We start from the raw sequence: 17385 nt of genomic DNA, 5'->3' as shown, positions 1-17385 counted from the left end.
CAGGCTTTGAAATTGCAACCCAAATATAATATACGCTTTCTGGAAGCAACGTTTTGTGAGGAAAGTGAGATTTCAAGCTGACCTTTGAAGGTGTGTGAACAGGAAGACCATAAGGGACCTGTCTATGAAAGTGTAAACTGGACGAAGCTGGTAGGCTTGGAGTGCAAGAAAGGTAAGAGTCGGAAGAGGCACGAAGGTGTCAATTACAGGTCTTACTAAGGAATTTTTCACTTATCCTGAGGGTAGTAACAATTGTTAGTACGATCATCATCTAAACACATATTTAAAACAGCCACTTGCTTCCAAGGGATGGTATACTTAAGTGTGGATACAAAGGAGAGAAAAATTAGGGAAGTACACCACACAGGTGGACAATTGACGGTGGAATGGGGAGTGGGTAATGGTAGTGGGAATGAAGGGAAAGACGTCCATTTCAAACAGATTCAGCAGGTAGATTGGATGGGATTTAGAACCCAATCGATATAAGCAGGGCAAAAGGAGAAAATTTTGAAGAGTGTTTGGATTTCAGAAATATTCTAATGACTGATGGAACGTGCTGATGGATTAGATATGAGGTATAAAAAAAAAGAGAAGAATCATGAGATGACTACTAAAAATCAAGCCAGAACTTGGGCAGAAGAGGGTTGCTATAAACTGAGACAGAGAAGATTAGGTAGAAGAAATTTTGAATAGAGAAATAGATCTGCTTTGATTTTTTTAAAACTTGAGGTAGCCTTTTAAAACCATAAGATTGGAAGAGCTCCCTGGGTGAGTAGGTGTGAAGAGAAGATAAATGAGGATTGTCTCCACTCCTTATTGTGTAGGTTGGGTCTTGATTAGGATCAGCAAAAGAAATTGTTAAACTGTTAAAAATAAATTGGTAAAAAGCATCAGTAAGGGAAAGAGGAGGAAATAGAGTCTTAGAATCCAAGTAGAGACATTTCCAGCTGGGTATGGTGGTGCATATCTGTGATCTCAGCTACTCAGGAGTCTGAGGCAGAGTGGTTGCAAGTTTGAGGCCAGCCTGAGCTATATTGCAAGATCCTTTTTTAGCAGTTTCCTATGAATTCCTCTGTTAGAGTCACTCCTGGGGGAATGTCTGTGAACTACACCACCAACTTTGTACTCATCATAAATGAGATGTTTGATTGGGTTCAGCCGGATAGGACTTGGATAAATTTATACCTCAGTCAAAAAATGAGATTTCTGAGCTTGAAATATATTGACTGTGGGTACCTCTGAGAAGGTGGCACTCTGGAAAGGTACATGTTCCAACTGCATGATCTAAGGCATGCCTGAACTGCTTAGGAGCTATAGAGATGCCTAGTCTTTGTTGACCATCTTGGATTATTAGGTCCTCAGTATGTACTGAACATTGCATCAATTAATGAAATAAACAAGGTGATATATATACGGTTACAAATAGTTTATATACTTAGTGATGAGAGTAGTCATTATGTTTTCTTTATACTGATATTTTTTAGTTTCAAGGGCTTTGAGACACATAGTATCTTATTTGCTTATTTTTCAAAAGGTCGTAAATTATCTTAGATATCTGAGGCCTCTAGGGTGCCAATCTCAGAAGACAAGACAGGATTATGATTCTTATGAAACAGCCACTGAGATGTCATCACAACCATTTAGAGGCTTTTAAATCCTGTCAGTTTTGAGAAGGGCTTGACACAGACACAGCTGACAGAGACAACACTCCATTGCATTAAAATGACTTCTTTCTGAATGATGCTTGTCATCATTATTTAAAAACAATTTTATGGGGGCTGGGGATTTAGCTCAGCGGCAAAAGCGCCTGCCTGGCATGCGCAAGGTCGTGAGTTCGGTTCCCGGTACCGGAGAAAAACCAAAAAAACAAGCAAACAAACAAACAATTTTATTATAAAGATCTAGAATATCTTAACCACTTATGTGGTTTTCTTAACTGAAAGTAATGCGAGCCAAATGCCTCTTTTCTACACCAGCAGAAAACTTGTTCAGCTTGCTACAAATTATTTTTGCAGGAAGAATACATTTAAAGTGTGCCTGTTGGCTCTGTCATGATCCTAAACTGTGCTTTATATATTTTTACATAATTTGAATGAAAAGTTTTCAGTTGTGTTCCCACATCCAAATTAGATAGCCTTCCTTCATTTAGAACATATAGTGGAGCAGGAGACCACCATTATGCAAAGGATGCATGCATGCATAAGTAAAATGCATTCCAGAAATGGAGCAGGGAGCACCTTAGACCTCATTCACAACAGAGTTTAAAGATTACTCTTCAAATTAAAGCCATCCATAATCATGTATTTAGTTACCTAATTCTACTTAATCACCCTAACACTTCTAATATTACTTTATTTTTGGCATCATTAAAAGTGAATGAATATCCTGAAATATATTCTCAAGGGTGGTTATTAAAGTTGTAACATCTAGAAGGAATCCATTCCTACACAAGACAGTATCCGTTTATTGTCATTCACTTTGGTGACAGAAATGAATGACACAATTTGGGAGGCAGAACTAACACGTTAAATTGGGCAAGACAAATGAAAGGAATGAAATTCCAAAGCACCTTGATTAATAAGACAAGTAGCCAAAGCTGTGGAGTTGTACAGAAACCAGATGCCTCTCCAGTTTCTGTGGTGACAAATGACACATAAAAAATCAGAATATATAAAGATCGCTCAAAATAAAAGTGAAAAAGCTATAGCCATGCCGGAAGAGGTGAAAGGGATTCAGATTGACTGGTGTCCTTCACCAACCCTAACATAGTAGCTCAAGGTTAAATGGAATAAGGATATAGGGAAGTTTAGAACACCCAAACATATGGGTTTTGACTTGAAATCCAGCAATCATGTTTGGAAGAACAAATGATACTGCAGAATTTTTTTTTTTTTTCTGGTACCGGGAATCGAACTCACGACCTCATGCTTGCCAGGCTGGCGCTGTGCCGCTGAGCTAAATCCCCAGCCCCTATACTGCAGAATATTAAAACTATTTCTGAAACTTTTCTCCTAATGCCACATTTGAATCCAGGTATCATAGTCTAGGAAGTTATATAAATTAGAATGTGAGAAGAAAATAAAGCTTTTTATAGAAATGAAGATAAATTCTCTGTGACTAGATAATTTTATGCTTCTGCCTCTAGCATAAACATCAAGGTTCCCAGGCTATGTTATAAGCACTTAAAAATAAGTATGGATGTAAGGAAAAGGATTTGAAGCCTAAAAGCATGTATTGGAGCCCTCCTTTCTGTGGGTCCCTATGACTATGGTTCTCACTATTTTACCTTTAAAGCTCCATCTACTTTTTACTGTAAGTCTTTCATAAGGTACTGAATGCAATGATCAAGTGACGTTTTCCATGCAAAACCACTGTTCTGGAATGATTTATTGTTACTTAAGTTCTGCTCTCTCCATAAGTATATGGTATTTCTTTCTCTTCTCTAAAGAAATCCTTTTATTTTAAAATGGAATGAACAGGAATGCAGAAATCACTGGGTCTTGGAAGGTACACTTTATACCCTATCGCATAGTACTACACTGTCACTCCTAGACTGTTCTTTATTCACTGGTTAGCCCTTTCCTGGACTTGTCCTCCTATTTTCTCACTTTTTAATCTTGTCTATTCCATTTACACTCAAATTTCTGGTTAAAACTACCTTTCTTTGAGCCATATTTTTTAGACTGGGAATTTTCTGTTGTATACAACCTCACCTGTATTTCCCTATCAAAACACTACCATAAGTTTAGCATAATTTTCTGTGGGAGTTTTTCAGTTGTCCAATACAACATATGTTATACTTCTGTAGTTATTTACTTTCTTCCTGCCTTAGATTGAGCTTCCTTTTCATGGGGGTACTATTTTTATTTTTATTTTTTTATTTTAAAGAGAATTAAAAAAGAACACTAGCAAAATGCTAACAACATAGACAAAAACAAAACAAAGCAAAACAATAAGAATTACACAGGGTTTCTGAACAAAATGATAGGGATTAACAGTGGTTGTTAGATTGCATATAGGTTAAGAGTAGTTACAGAGGATGGGAACTAAAATATCCATACTCAATCCCACATATGGATGGTAAATAAAACATCAATACCAAACATCACATTAAAAATAAAGTAAGACACAAATTTTGAAAAGTGTCCTCCACAGATCCACTAAGAAGATATCTTCTTTATGATTATAATTTCTTCTTTATGAGTTGTGCTATTTAATATATTTTAGATTTAAATATTTTGCAAGGTGTGGTGGTATATGCCTGCAATCCCAGCATTCTGAAGCTGAGGCAGGAGGATCACTGTGAGTTTGAGGCCAGCCTAGGCTACATAGTGAGTTCAAGGCCAGCCTGGACTACAGAGACTTTGTCTCAAAAAAGAAAAAGTCAGGGATTATAGCTCAGTGGCACAGTGCCTGCCTGGCAAGCATGAAGTCATGTGTTCAATTCCTGGCACACACACATACAAAAAAATCTTATATTATTGTATATTTTAGAAACTACCAATACAGTTTTTTTCTGGATTATGATAATATGAAGTTCAATTTATATGTATATATATATATTGTTTTCATGCTGCGAATTAAGCCCTGGACTTTGAACACTCTAATCTCCTAGAATGGTAATTAAAAATTTTTCTGTTTAATGTACCTTCTCATCCTTTTATGACCAGTTTTCTTTTCAATATAAGGGGTAAAGATATAAATACATTATAAATTTTAAAATATGATTCAGGTGGATATGAAAATACTATCTTAAAATTTCTGAGGTAAACATTTTTCTCAAAGCCAAATAATAACATTTTCTTGAAAATTTTCAAATAATATAAAATTAGTAGTACAAATGTAGGAAGGGTAAATAGAAGTTTAAGGTTTTTTTTTTCTGTACCAGTCTGATCTTACTGTGCAAAAGATGAGCGGGGGAGCGGTTTAAAGATATATTGCTGGTCTAATAATGTTCTCATTTTATAGTCAGTCATTTTTTCCCAATATTTTCTCCTGAATCCATCAGTGTACAGTTCATTCAGTGAGTTGTTCTTTTATCAGAACCTGACATTTTATTAACATGTTTTATTTTTAGTTATTTAGTTCACTTTTTATTAGTACTTGTTTATAGTATGTAATGGTGACAGTCATCATGGGAAGTTAGCACAGGTCCACAGCACTTCTCCGATTCTTTTTAATTCCCCGTCCCCTTTCTACTCTCCCACCTCCTATGCAGGAAAGCATGCCATACTTAAGCTGTGTGTCTGATTTATTTCACTTAACATTGTTGTCGCAAAGTGGATTCCTTTTCCTACAAATGACTCAGGTTTGTCCTTCCCTGTGGCAGAGTATCAGCATGTTTTTATAATGTGTCTTCACATTTACACTGTTATCAAGTCATCTAGTGTTGTTCTTCTGCAAATGTTCATAGACCATAGCTCATGGTTGTTTTCAGTCCTATAATTTTTAATAGCACATCTAGGGATTTGTCTAAAGAAAAAAGGATTGAAATTTCTTAAAAACTGCTTTATATGATGAAAACCCTTAACATACTATCTTATTTACCATTCTCATCTTTTGTGTAAATGTACTATTATGCTTCTTTAGATGAGTAAACTGAGGCATAGGGAGATGAAATAGCTTATCATAAGATTACACAGGGAGGGATCAGGATATGAACCAAGGACGAGGCACCCCCAAACTTCTTGTTGTCTGCTATACCATGTAAACTTCCTGTTCATATAGAGATCAAAGAAAGGGGACACTCTAAAGGAAAGGAGAGGGCATAAAATGCAGTTGAAATAGTTACTGTGTCTCAGAAACCTGAAATTCCATTTTATGTATAGTTTTTCCAATGAGGACAGGAGCTGACAACCTTTACTAAGGCCCGTTTATAGACGTGCATCACTTAATAACTTCGGTACAGTCTAACAGTAAATTACCTGATTGCAATTAAAATTATTGAATTATGCTAGCAATTTTATAGATAAAATCATAAGAAAGTAAATTGGAGTTAATAAACCACTGGATAACACGACTTTGCCATTGTTCCTTAATTTAGAACTTCCAATTGCTATAAAATGGAGAATATTCACACATGAATCCCATGTTTAATAAATTTTCTACTTATGAAAATAATTTTATTTTCAGCTTACATATCAAATATATTGTCCAGTCTTCTCAAGTCTGCCTAATAGATCAATCTAGGATATTCTTCATCATTTCTTTGCTTCCAATGCTGCTTATCTATACCACACACTTCCATCTCATCTGTTCATGTTAGCAACATCAAGTTTTGGAAAATACTAGGGAGCTTTATTTGTCAGTATTAAACCAATACACTCTCAGTCCAAAATAGTCTGTCTTTATTTGTGCTCTTGATAAAAAATTACTTAATTTCCATGGCCTTCGTTTTTCATGTGTGAGCCACTCTGCATATCTATCCTTTTACTCTCCAGGTAGACTTAATCACTCTTCCCCCATGCTAATAATGAACTTAAATATGGTCTCATTATTACATAACCTATTGTATATTTTTGTTTGGTTTTACAACATGTTGCTCTCTTACTGTTGGGACAGACATGCACAAAATCAACTTAATCAATGAACCTATTAACAGCTATATTATATTTAACATACAACTGACAGACTGTGCAGAATAACTCTGAAGATTGCTACTGGTATAGAATGTAATAGGCAAGCTCCCTTTAATAATATGAATTAGTAAGTATGGTAAATAATAGGAAAGAGAACAATTACATGTATATACTTTGTTTCCAGTAAACGTCATGGATAACAAACTTGTAAAGATATTTCAAGAAGACAACATAATTTACAATTTAAACATTAGCCATAAATTTATCTTATTTACTAAAATTAGATAAATAAACTATAAAGAGTTGTAAAACTTTTATATCTTAAAGTATAAACTACCATTTATTTCTATATAACTTTATTTTAAAAGAGAAGTATAGGTAATAAAACTATTATGTCAAATTTGAAAATTTACTGTGTAACTTTGAATTCAGCTGTGATTAGCAGACTATATTGTTATTTGAAAATGTTTCATATACAATGTTTGATAATGCTATCCTTAAAACACTGTTAATTAGATGGATTAATAAAGAAGGAAAAACTGGCTTTCAAACTAGTATCAGAATGAATACAATTTCTTTAGGGTTGCTTTGAAAGCCTTTTATGGAATGGTACATTAATCACTTTGACATATCCTAGTACATTTTCAGTTTTCCAGAATTATTTATTGATTTTTTAGATGATGACTTGGAAATGAATATTGGAATGGCTCCACAGGAGCTCAAGTTCTTTTTTTCCTCTATGAATTGAATTCAGGCCGTGCTTCAGTGTTTATGTTAATGCTATCCCAGACTAATATATGCTGCAGTAATTAATGTCCATCTAAAACTTGCACTACTGATATGGTAATTCTGCATTTACATTCCACATTTGATGAATGCATTTACATTTCATCTAGTCTAGTTTTTTTGTCCTCATAAGTACAACTATCCTCCTCATACTATGAATCCTAACTTTGGTCAGAAAATATAGTGACTCTCCCCTATAAGGATACTGATTATTTGACTTTTGTAGGAAAGATGAATTTATGTGTGGAGTTTATGTGTGTTACTACTAGTTTAACTTTACTTCCTGTTTGCTGCTACATATACATTAAATCTCTTTGCTTAAATGATACATTAGCAAAGGATCTAAAATAGTTTTCAAATATAAATTGCTTAAACTTTACAGTTAAAATGAAAAGAAGATATGAGATGTTTGATCATTGTACTGGCTCTGGAAAATGTCAAATATAAATGAGGTGTTGTACACATCAGACACCTTTCGGGGGCTATTATCAGAGTCATCCCATATTTCTTGCAAAGGCCCTTTCTCTTTTCTTGATTTTTAAGAAGCACAGGTGGATCCTAATCACCTAATTCAATACTTTATACATTTTGCCAATTTTCACCATCAAAGAAATAAAGGTAAACTACACACTCCTTTTGGAATGCAAAACATTATTTTATCTCATAAAGTAGACTTCTAAGATATTAGAAATGGGGAACTTGCACTATTGGTTAGTTGGCGATTTTTCTTTACACACAGTAATTTTTTTAAATATTCAAGAATTCTTGCTAAACTCTATGGTTTTAAGAAAGAAACAAGCAAACAAAAAGATGTGACGTCGAAAACCCAATAGAGTTTTTAAAAAGGACTTTTTTCAGGTACATTTTATAGCTGTTTAATTTGATATATGAGACACTAATTTTCCAGAGCCTACGTATGGTACAACAAAACATAGAACAATTAGTTGTATGTAGCTCATGCATTAAAATATTTACTGAGTCAGTGAAAGATGTAGGAGTATGATAAGGAACATCCACTGGAATCTAGTGACATTTTTCATCTGAATACATGTATGGTGTGAAAATCTTTTAAACGGACCTTACGACTCTACTTCTAGTTGGGAATAGGTTTGTTGGGGAATAAGGCTTCACTATCCTGGGGTAATTCACTCACCTCTTTAGGGGCATCAGCTACAATGAATTCAGAATAAATCATTCTTGCTTTTGAAGCAATTTTTTCTGCACTTTCTGTTTTTTTAAAGTCTTCACAGGCAAGCCAGAACTCGACGTTTTCTTCACTGAACTCTGATTTTAGAAATGTTCGAAAAGCATCAAGACCAGCTATAAAATACATGAGAAAAACTTTTGAATATCATTTCAAGCAGTAATATAAACAAAAAAGAGTACAGTGTAAAATATGAGCTTTTATGAGTATTCAATAGTAAATATTTATCATCTTGCTTACTATAACTTCTGTGTTTTACCTTCTAAGGTTTTAGAAAACCTTGTGTTTGAACAGTAGTAAATGATATATGTCTATTTCTTAAATTAACTCCATTAATAAAGAAAAACTATATATTTATATCTGAAAAATCAGAGAGTTATGTTTGATGGTCGGGAAATCCCATGCTCTAAAAGTCCTGCATTTTAGATTCACTGCACTAAGTTTGGATCAAGTTGATAATACTGTACTAACCTCAGAGTAAGAACATCTTTGTGGTGATAAGTTGGTAAAGAAACATAATTGGATATGAAGTGACTAAACTATGTTTGGCCTGGGCTTAAAGCAAAAGAATTCATGCTAGGCTTTGTTAGTTTGCAGTAAATATATTGGACAAATATGATTTTTAAACAAAGAAAATAACTGGCAAGAATTTAGAGTGAATGCTTTTTCTTCCTTTTATTTGGTGATAGGTGATTTTAATTCTGGGAAGCAATAGTATCTCATACAAAATATCAGTGCCTTCCATTCTCCTTTATTACCTGTGCATAGTGTTTTCCTTCTGTTTTAGGGTTCTCCTGAGCACATATTTCTCTGGCAGCTTTGACAGCAAACAAGCCCACTTCCTTGCAATTTAACTGGTATATGTGCTTTTTTAAAATTAATACTACAGTCAGGGCTTGTAATTTATAATTTGTATAATCAGGGTTCTCTCACTTCTCCCTCTTTCCTCAAGTGTACACCATTATTACTTGCTCCTATAGCTATTTAAATTTATGAGCATCTCTTTAGGCCTTTCACTCTGTATTCATCAAAATGTGTCCTTCGGTATTCCTTTTGGATATACCTTGGACTTATTTGATGGGATAATTCCTGCTAAATATTTTTGGGCTCAGTATGGCTAAGAGTGGGCCTCTAGTTAGTTAGCAGGTAGAGAGATGCTATTCAGATTCTTCTCTGTTGACTAGAGAAAGCTGGTGTGTTAAGGTCTTATAGCTTGATTCTTCTGATGGTAAAATCTGTTTATCTGTGAGGCTGTACAATATTTCACCGAGGAGGAAAATGTACATCAGAGCTGTTGCTACTCAGAGCAATTTGCCTTCCAAAACATTAGTGGTTTTCTCCTCCACCTGCCCAGGGGGCCTCTTTGCATGTGCTCAAGGCATTTCCTCCCTCATTCCTCCCTGAGGGAGAGTTAATCCCACCTAGGGGAGAACTTGTTTGTGGAGAATCGGAGAACAGAAAAAAACTGACCAGGGAAAAAGAAAATACAAAAGTCAGTGGACAAAAGTCTAAGGCAGTTTTCTATAGTTTGCTGCAGATAAGGAGCAAATGTGAAGTTTAATAACAGAAAATAGAAAATGACTTTCTGGAGCAAGATTAGATATCTCAAAACATTGACTTAAAAATAGATTTAACTTTATTATGTGAAATAACGTTGAAATGGCAAATCATTGTGAAAGGTTCCAGAGATCAATTAAAATTCTCAGTAGAAATATTGGACAGTGTGGATGTCATTAATAAGTAAGCACTATATAAAAATTGAATTAACTGCACATTTCTTGCATTTAAAAATATATCCAAGAAGCGTCTGTGACACAACTTTAAGTTATAAAAATCCCTTAGAAACACTCAATTAAAAATTTCCCTGAATATGGTCCAAACAATGGTGCATTTGAGAGGTTTAAATAGAATTTATTCTAGAAATTATTTTATATAAAGGATAAAGAATACCTTAATAATACTGAAAGAATACTGTATTGTAGATTTATGCTTGGTTATGTTATATGTGTGAGTCATTAAGGAATGTGAAGCTTTCTTCCTGTGAGGATTATCCAGATATATCCCAGCTAGATGGCGAGTCAGAGGGCTACTCTGAACTGACGCTGTATCATTTTCATTATTCAGTTTAGTACACAAAGAGCAAAACAAGCAATGAAGCAACTAAAATTGAAGCTAGTTATCTCTGTCTTGGACACAATATTTTATTGATCTACTTTGTATTCTATATATGTAATTTGAATGTTCAAAATATGCCAAATGATTTTGGTATAGTAGTACTATGTAAGATTAAAATCAATATCTGAAGGCATGCTACAGTATAGAACCACTACCTCTGTTATAACTGACAGGAGGTGTTAAATGTAACAGGTGAGCACAGACACTGAAAGCTACACTGATGAAAGCCTCTACCCAAACATGCGAAGTCTGTTCCCAAGGTGACAAAAACAGATATTTTGGTGAGCTGCTAGCTTTTAAACATATTAGAAGTCATGGATGCTACTAAAATTTCCCTGGTATTATGAAAGCAAAACCAAGAAGTTGTTTAGGTGAATCTCTGGCTATTATTTTATTTGAGTATTAAATATAAAATCCTAGGAGGTAGGCAAAGAGAAATACTTGCCCTCCTTGCCTCTGTTTTCTGCTGCCGAGGTACAGAACTCCAGGCTCTGCAGCCTGCTAGCTCACAACTAACAGAGATACTTTGACGTGGCTTTTAGTAAACTGATCTGTCCCTCTGATTATTGAAAAAGAAACGTGGAAAAAGAAAAAAATCATTCAAAACTTAGAAAAATGCATTTGCACATTCTTAACATCTTTAATATATGTCTTTAGTTGGATTCTTAGAGTTATGTGGATTAGTTTATGTTAACCCTTTAAGGGTTAATCACTTATGCAGTAAATTTAAGGTATCTAAATTCATCTAATTCAATCTAATTTTATACAAGAATAAGCAGCTATGAAGAATTTATTCAGCCTTATCACATCTAGAATTTTTTTTACTTTATCAGTTAAAACTGGAAATATTTTTTGATTAGTATGAAAAATACTGCTTTATAAATATTCTCTATACATGTCTCCGTAGTGTCATTTCTCCTCCCAGGGATGGGATGAATGGCACAAAGCAGATTATTTATAACACAAACAGAAGTTGTAGATATCTTGTGACAATTTTGTATATAACTTCATATTAATGATTAGGACATTTTATTTATAACTTGCAAAATTACCTAACAACCATCTCAATAAAATATATATTCCTACATAAACATATCAGTATACATACACTTGCATTCAAATATGTTTTTATATTCACTATGGAGGAAAATAATTCAGCTAAAAGAGATACTTTAAGAAACTCTTATTTTCGCTTTCAGGCCCTGTAAAACAAGTGATGCATTTAAACTTTTAACTTTTTGATATTTTATATGTTTCTTTCAATTTATACCCAAGGAAAGCAATTATAACATGTCATGTAATACTGAAGATAACACAATTGGAAATTTCTCACTGTTATTTGGAATTTTTCTTTTACAGGTACCTCGATTTAAAAACTTCATTTGTTTTACATTTTTGAGAAAGATGGCTGTGTTTGTTTTTCTATGGGGAAGATGGCTGTGGTTGAATTTCTCACCTGATGTGCAGGTTGCACACAGAAGCAAAATTTTTCCTAAAGCTTTTGTAAATCAAATTGTTTGCAAAGAGAAGTGTTTGTGAAATGAAGCGTACACTGTATTGTAATGTGTGGAGTTTTTACAAACTTATTTTGAGTCCAAGATAATTCCATTTAGACTTTTACCCTTTAAATTCACATGGCTGTTAGGAATTTTTTGCGGCAAGTGCTGATCTAACTCACACTTATGCCTATCATTTTCAGAATTTAAATCAATCAGTTAATTAATTAATTACTATATTTTAAGCCTATTAATTAATATTAATTGGCTCTTACCTTGATTGGCTAAAAGTGTGTCCATATTTTCAGACCATGCCATTGCTTCTGTGGTTGGTGACCTGTAGAAACAACATCTACCCTTGACAATAGCATTGTGATCTTTTTCTTCCATACCCTATAGTAATACTTCAGTTATATATGTTTGTTGAAATATATACCTTTGTTAAGTTTTTGTGCCATTACTCAAACAGCAAAGTATATTTGCCTCTGTTTTCTGCTGCCGAGGTACAGAACTCCACGCTCTGCAGCCTGCTAGCTCACAACTAACAGAGATACTTTGACGTGACGATATTTTCCACAGTGGATAGCTATAGCGAAATGAAGTGGAATATAATACTATATAGTAAATCATTTTTTAATCTAGCCAACAGTGTTGATAGTATTTGCACATTCCAAAATTCTAGTAAAGACATCAGAGAGATACTGGTTTTGTCAAATAATATAGAATTTCTTCTTAATCAAGAATATGTTTTTATTAATATGTACAGCATTACTCTGGTTTATTCCTGAAAAGTTCTGGTAACAGTGATGGCAAATGAATTATTTTTAAGTTTTCACAGCACACAAAGCTAACCATTTTATAATTATACATCTAAAAGAAGTTCAAAAAATTTTAAGGATTTCTAACCTGTAATGGTCTTGCACATGTTTCATCAAGCACTTCAAGGAGTAGTTACTCAACTCTGAATCAGGTTTTATTTCTCTTTAGGCTGGTATACTTCTAATTCTATACTGATTTATTTAAATCAGGACAGAGTTATATCTTTCAAAGCAGTCAAAATTTATAGACTTAAGTCTTCTGAAGAAGGTATACTTTGGGGGATGTATGTAGAAATAATAAATCAGGCTTAAGATACAAACTTTCTGAAATGCAAATATATCATACATTATTCTCCTTAATAAATAAAGTCTCCATGCAGTAAACCTTGATGCACACAAAGCATTAGCTGTTCAGAAAAAAAAATTGGATTATGTACCTGTCATGAGCAAAAACTAAATTTTTCACAGGGCTTATCAATTTAAAATTTATATTACAGTGACAAAATGATTGATAATACAACAGATATCATCTTATATCTAGTCATCTGTACAAAATTTTGTATTTGAGCATGAGGTGACTGTTAGATGTGGTAGTGTATAGGGGCTCCTCTAGTTATTCCTTATTATAATTTGCTGGAGTTTTTATAATTTTTATTAGGGCTGACTGTGCTCTCTTTTGTTGCAATATTAGTTGGACAGTATTTTCAGATAATAATGAGAAGATATGTAAGGAGAACTGTGGGGCTGGGAATTTATTTTGCTATTTTTCATTGCCGACATCTTATCTCAAATTTCCTTCACCAGTTATGGGCTATTAACTTTCCTTTCTCCCTTAGCTTACTAAATTGCAGGGACACAAGATTATCTAGAGAGCCATTTTGAAACAGTGGCTCTTCATTGAAATGGACAGTTTAAACGATTTAGATTATTCAGTCTTCATCTTTCACAAGTGGAGGGTGAGGCTAAATCCTAGATTCAATTTTCCATTGAAAAGCTCTTGTGCACTGTGTAAGCTGTTAAATAAGTGTACATCATATTTCATATGATTGAAACATTAAGTTTTGTAGAAACTTTGTTATATGGTCCCTTGAAATGACTATGTTTGCAGACTGAAGTTTGGTGGTTAGCAGGGTATTGTAATTAAAAGCAACTCTACCTATGAAATATATGCTAATGCATAGCATAGAGTGGAGCCTGGCCATACCCCATGTCCATTTTGAATGAGGAGCGCCATTCTGAGAAAACACTGAGAAATGAAATCTAGACAAATTTGTCAAAGATGCACATCTATTTCCCCAGATGCAGAAGTTATCAGATGGCAGGAATTAACATTATTTTCTAGCACTAAGAGCAGTGTCTGATCCAAGAAATACTTATTGCACATATTAACAAATGGATGACCAAACACTAAACAATGATAAGGATTAAAACTTTCACTGGAAGAGAGGCAATACCTGTGAAGATACTTGTAGAGTACAGTGCTAAAGAGATTATTGGAAGGGCTAGCTAAACTGTATGAGTTTGAGAGACCTAGGATGCTTTGGGTGACCTAAGAGAAGAAATGATGGCTACCTCTAGTAAGCAACACAGCACTTTGAGGTTTGTGAGATGGGAGAGAATGAACAACATGCAATCGAGAGGGCCTGAGAGAAAGGCATGGCCATTAAGCTAGATGCAAGTAGCATGTTCCATGAAGACCTTTTGGGGTGTAAAGAAGTCTTTGTAGAAATGTTCACACAAATAGCCATTCTTATTGTCTTATTAATGTAGGAAAACAGCAAAGCTGGAAAGAAGAAAGCAAAGTCTGGGAAATGGCATAGAATCAAGGACAAAATAAAAATTAATATTTTGCATTATATAGATGTACTAAAATATTATAGCTTATAGATATATAGAGAGTATTACAGACAACAGAATTAGAGATCCTTAGATGTTCTAGTATTAATTAAAGTCCACAAAGTGCTGATGTTGCTACAGATGGGAGAGTTGCTTCAGTTCTCTGGAGGGAAACTCCAGCAGATATGTGACAATGCCCAGAGTGGACACAGCTGTCTTTTCTAAGCTCCCTTCTCACCCAGAAGTTTCAGTTTTGAATGTGTGCTGTGTTGTGATGGTAACACAGTATTTACTTTTCAGAAATTTAGTGACGTAATTATTTTAGGGAAAAATTTTGTCTATTGCCACTTAACAGTTTCAAAATTTGAATTTCTTATATATTTATAATTTCATGGAAAAATAAATTATTCATCTCTCTGAACAAGCTGAATGGTATTTGCCATAGCAATAAAATACACAAACTATATTTAATATTTACAATATACACTGCATTTTGTTAAGCGTGTTGCAGATTTTACCACATTTAATCCTGAAAATAATAGTGTGTTTTATTCCAATATTACTGATGGGTAGAAGTTCTCAGAGATTCTGCTAGCTGGTAAAATATTCTACAGACAATAATTGGTAAAGTTAAAATCCCAACACAAATGTATTGGCTGACAATGTGAATTTTTTCATTCTTTCAAAGATGGATAGGTCAGTTCATTTGTGTAATAAATACCTTTAAAGCAATTTTCCTACAACAGAGTTTTCTTGCTGGGCACACAAATATTTGCTGTAAATAATAGCTGTGGTAACTGGCCACTCAATAGAAAATGTACATAGATATTCTTAAAACTTACACATTTTCAAACAAAAATGGAACATTTCTTAGATTGGATATGAATGGGAAATGCAGTTTTGTGTTTCAATAAAGCAACTATAGATATATCAAGAAAGAAAGCTATTTAATAAAAATTTAAGGGGAAAAAAGTGCTTGTTTTAAAACTGTACTGTTTTGGTTAATTTTTTTCCTCAATGAGTGTTAATTTAAGTAAAGGACAAAGTGTTAATACTGTATTTATGGACCGTATTTGTGGTCCATTACCATATTTTTTTGTCCTTTTATTTGAACTTATAACATTAACTGCTTTTTCTGGCTCTTCTTGTGTGTGTGTGTTTCCTGTAAAATTCCAATGCATAATCAGAACAACTTTTCGTGTGTGGTGTACAGTGAAAATTACTCTGTGTTTGGAGCAAAAATTGCACTCAGTGTTTCATGGAGTTTTGGCTGATTTCCTTCCTGTTTTCTTCATTAAGCACATGCCATCAAGGCCAGCAGTGCCCATATTATATGTCCGGAGAAGAGCCAGGCCAGATGGGAACTGTGTGAAAGCTACCAGTTATCTTGCTAATTGTGCCAGCTAGAACCAGTTGTATTGCATTAAAAATGTGGACTCCAACAACTTAGCTGTTCACACTCAATTAGCAGTGTGCTGGAGAATGGAAAATTCAAGCAAGGAGTCCATGTGCCCAAGGAAGTGACAGCTGCTTCCTTACCCAGCATTTAATATCCATAGAAAAGTTTCTCAATTTGTGTCATAGCAATAAGTAATTTTCGCAAGGGTCATTTGTACCTTAGTTCTCTAACTCATTTCATATTTTTAAAAACATCTTAAAAAGAGAGGTGAGTGGTCTCTTTCCACTCTGTAGCCGTTCTTTTTGTAGCAAATAATTTACTGCAAAAGTGATCCATAAATTGTTGATGTATTTTAGAAAAGAAGAAGAAATCAACAGAGAAGAAAAAAATTTAGGAAAAGAGACAATAATTAGCGTATTTATCATTAACAAAAGAAAGAAAGCATCTAGAGTAATGAAGCCTCCAGTGCTTCATTTGTACATCTTCTGAGACAAAAATAGCTTTAAAGAGCAACTCACTTCACTGGCATTTTTCTTTCCACTGTCTGACTGTCACAGATGATGGCGGATTTCTCTTTCTGACTGATCTTCAAGCTGAAGGTAATGTGACAGCAGGAACATTACAATTAGTATGCAAATACCTATCCCCTGGGTTACAAATTGGCATTCTTTAAATCATTCTACTCTCAGCTTTTTTCATTTTAACTTTTCACTGGTCGAAACACTTAAACTTCTAAGTAACAAATAATTCTTTAAATATCTGTGACAGTTCTCTGAGTTTGATATAACATATATACATTCAATTTGAAATTTTAGTGGCTAAGTTCATAGGCATTCACTTATAGGACAACTACTATTCACATGATGTTCAATTCTATATATAATAGTTATTTAAAATATATGTTTAATATTCACCTTTATGTCTTTAATCCAGACAAGTCTTCAATTTACACATAGTCTAAAAGATCATTTTGTTTTCTTTCCTTTGATTTTTAGGAAAGTATGGGGAAGGCTCTACTTTTAATACATTTATATTAAACAAGTATAATGTTTAAGTATTTTAAAACTTTTATTCATGGATTAAAATGTTTTAG

General features: G+C 33.8%; 1 protein-coding gene across 1 annotated transcript in view; it reads right to left on the bottom strand.

Annotated features, from left to right (window-relative positions):
• The window catches only part of Rgs21 (regulator of G-protein signaling 21), a 21265-nt gene extending 4444 nt beyond the window's left edge, over positions 1-16821 (bottom strand). Inside the window, exons 1-3 of the mRNA XM_005375097.1 lie at positions 16811-16821; positions 12515-12591; positions 8518-8684 (exon numbers count right to left, since the gene is read on the bottom strand). Of these exons, the coding sequence (XP_005375154.1) occupies positions 8518-8684; positions 12515-12591; positions 16811-16821 (255 nt within the window). The remainder of the gene's footprint in view (positions 1-8517; positions 8685-12514; positions 12592-16810) is intronic.
• Between the last annotated feature and the right edge of the window lie 564 nt (positions 16822-17385).

This window comes from Chinchilla lanigera, unplaced genomic scaffold (assembly GCF_000276665.1).
Source record: "Chinchilla lanigera isolate Chin_1 unplaced genomic scaffold, ChiLan1.0 scaffold00005, whole genome shotgun sequence".
NCBI lineage: Eukaryota > Metazoa > Chordata > Mammalia > Rodentia > Chinchillidae > Chinchilla > Chinchilla lanigera.
This window is presented reverse-complemented; position numbering and strand designations above follow the sequence as displayed.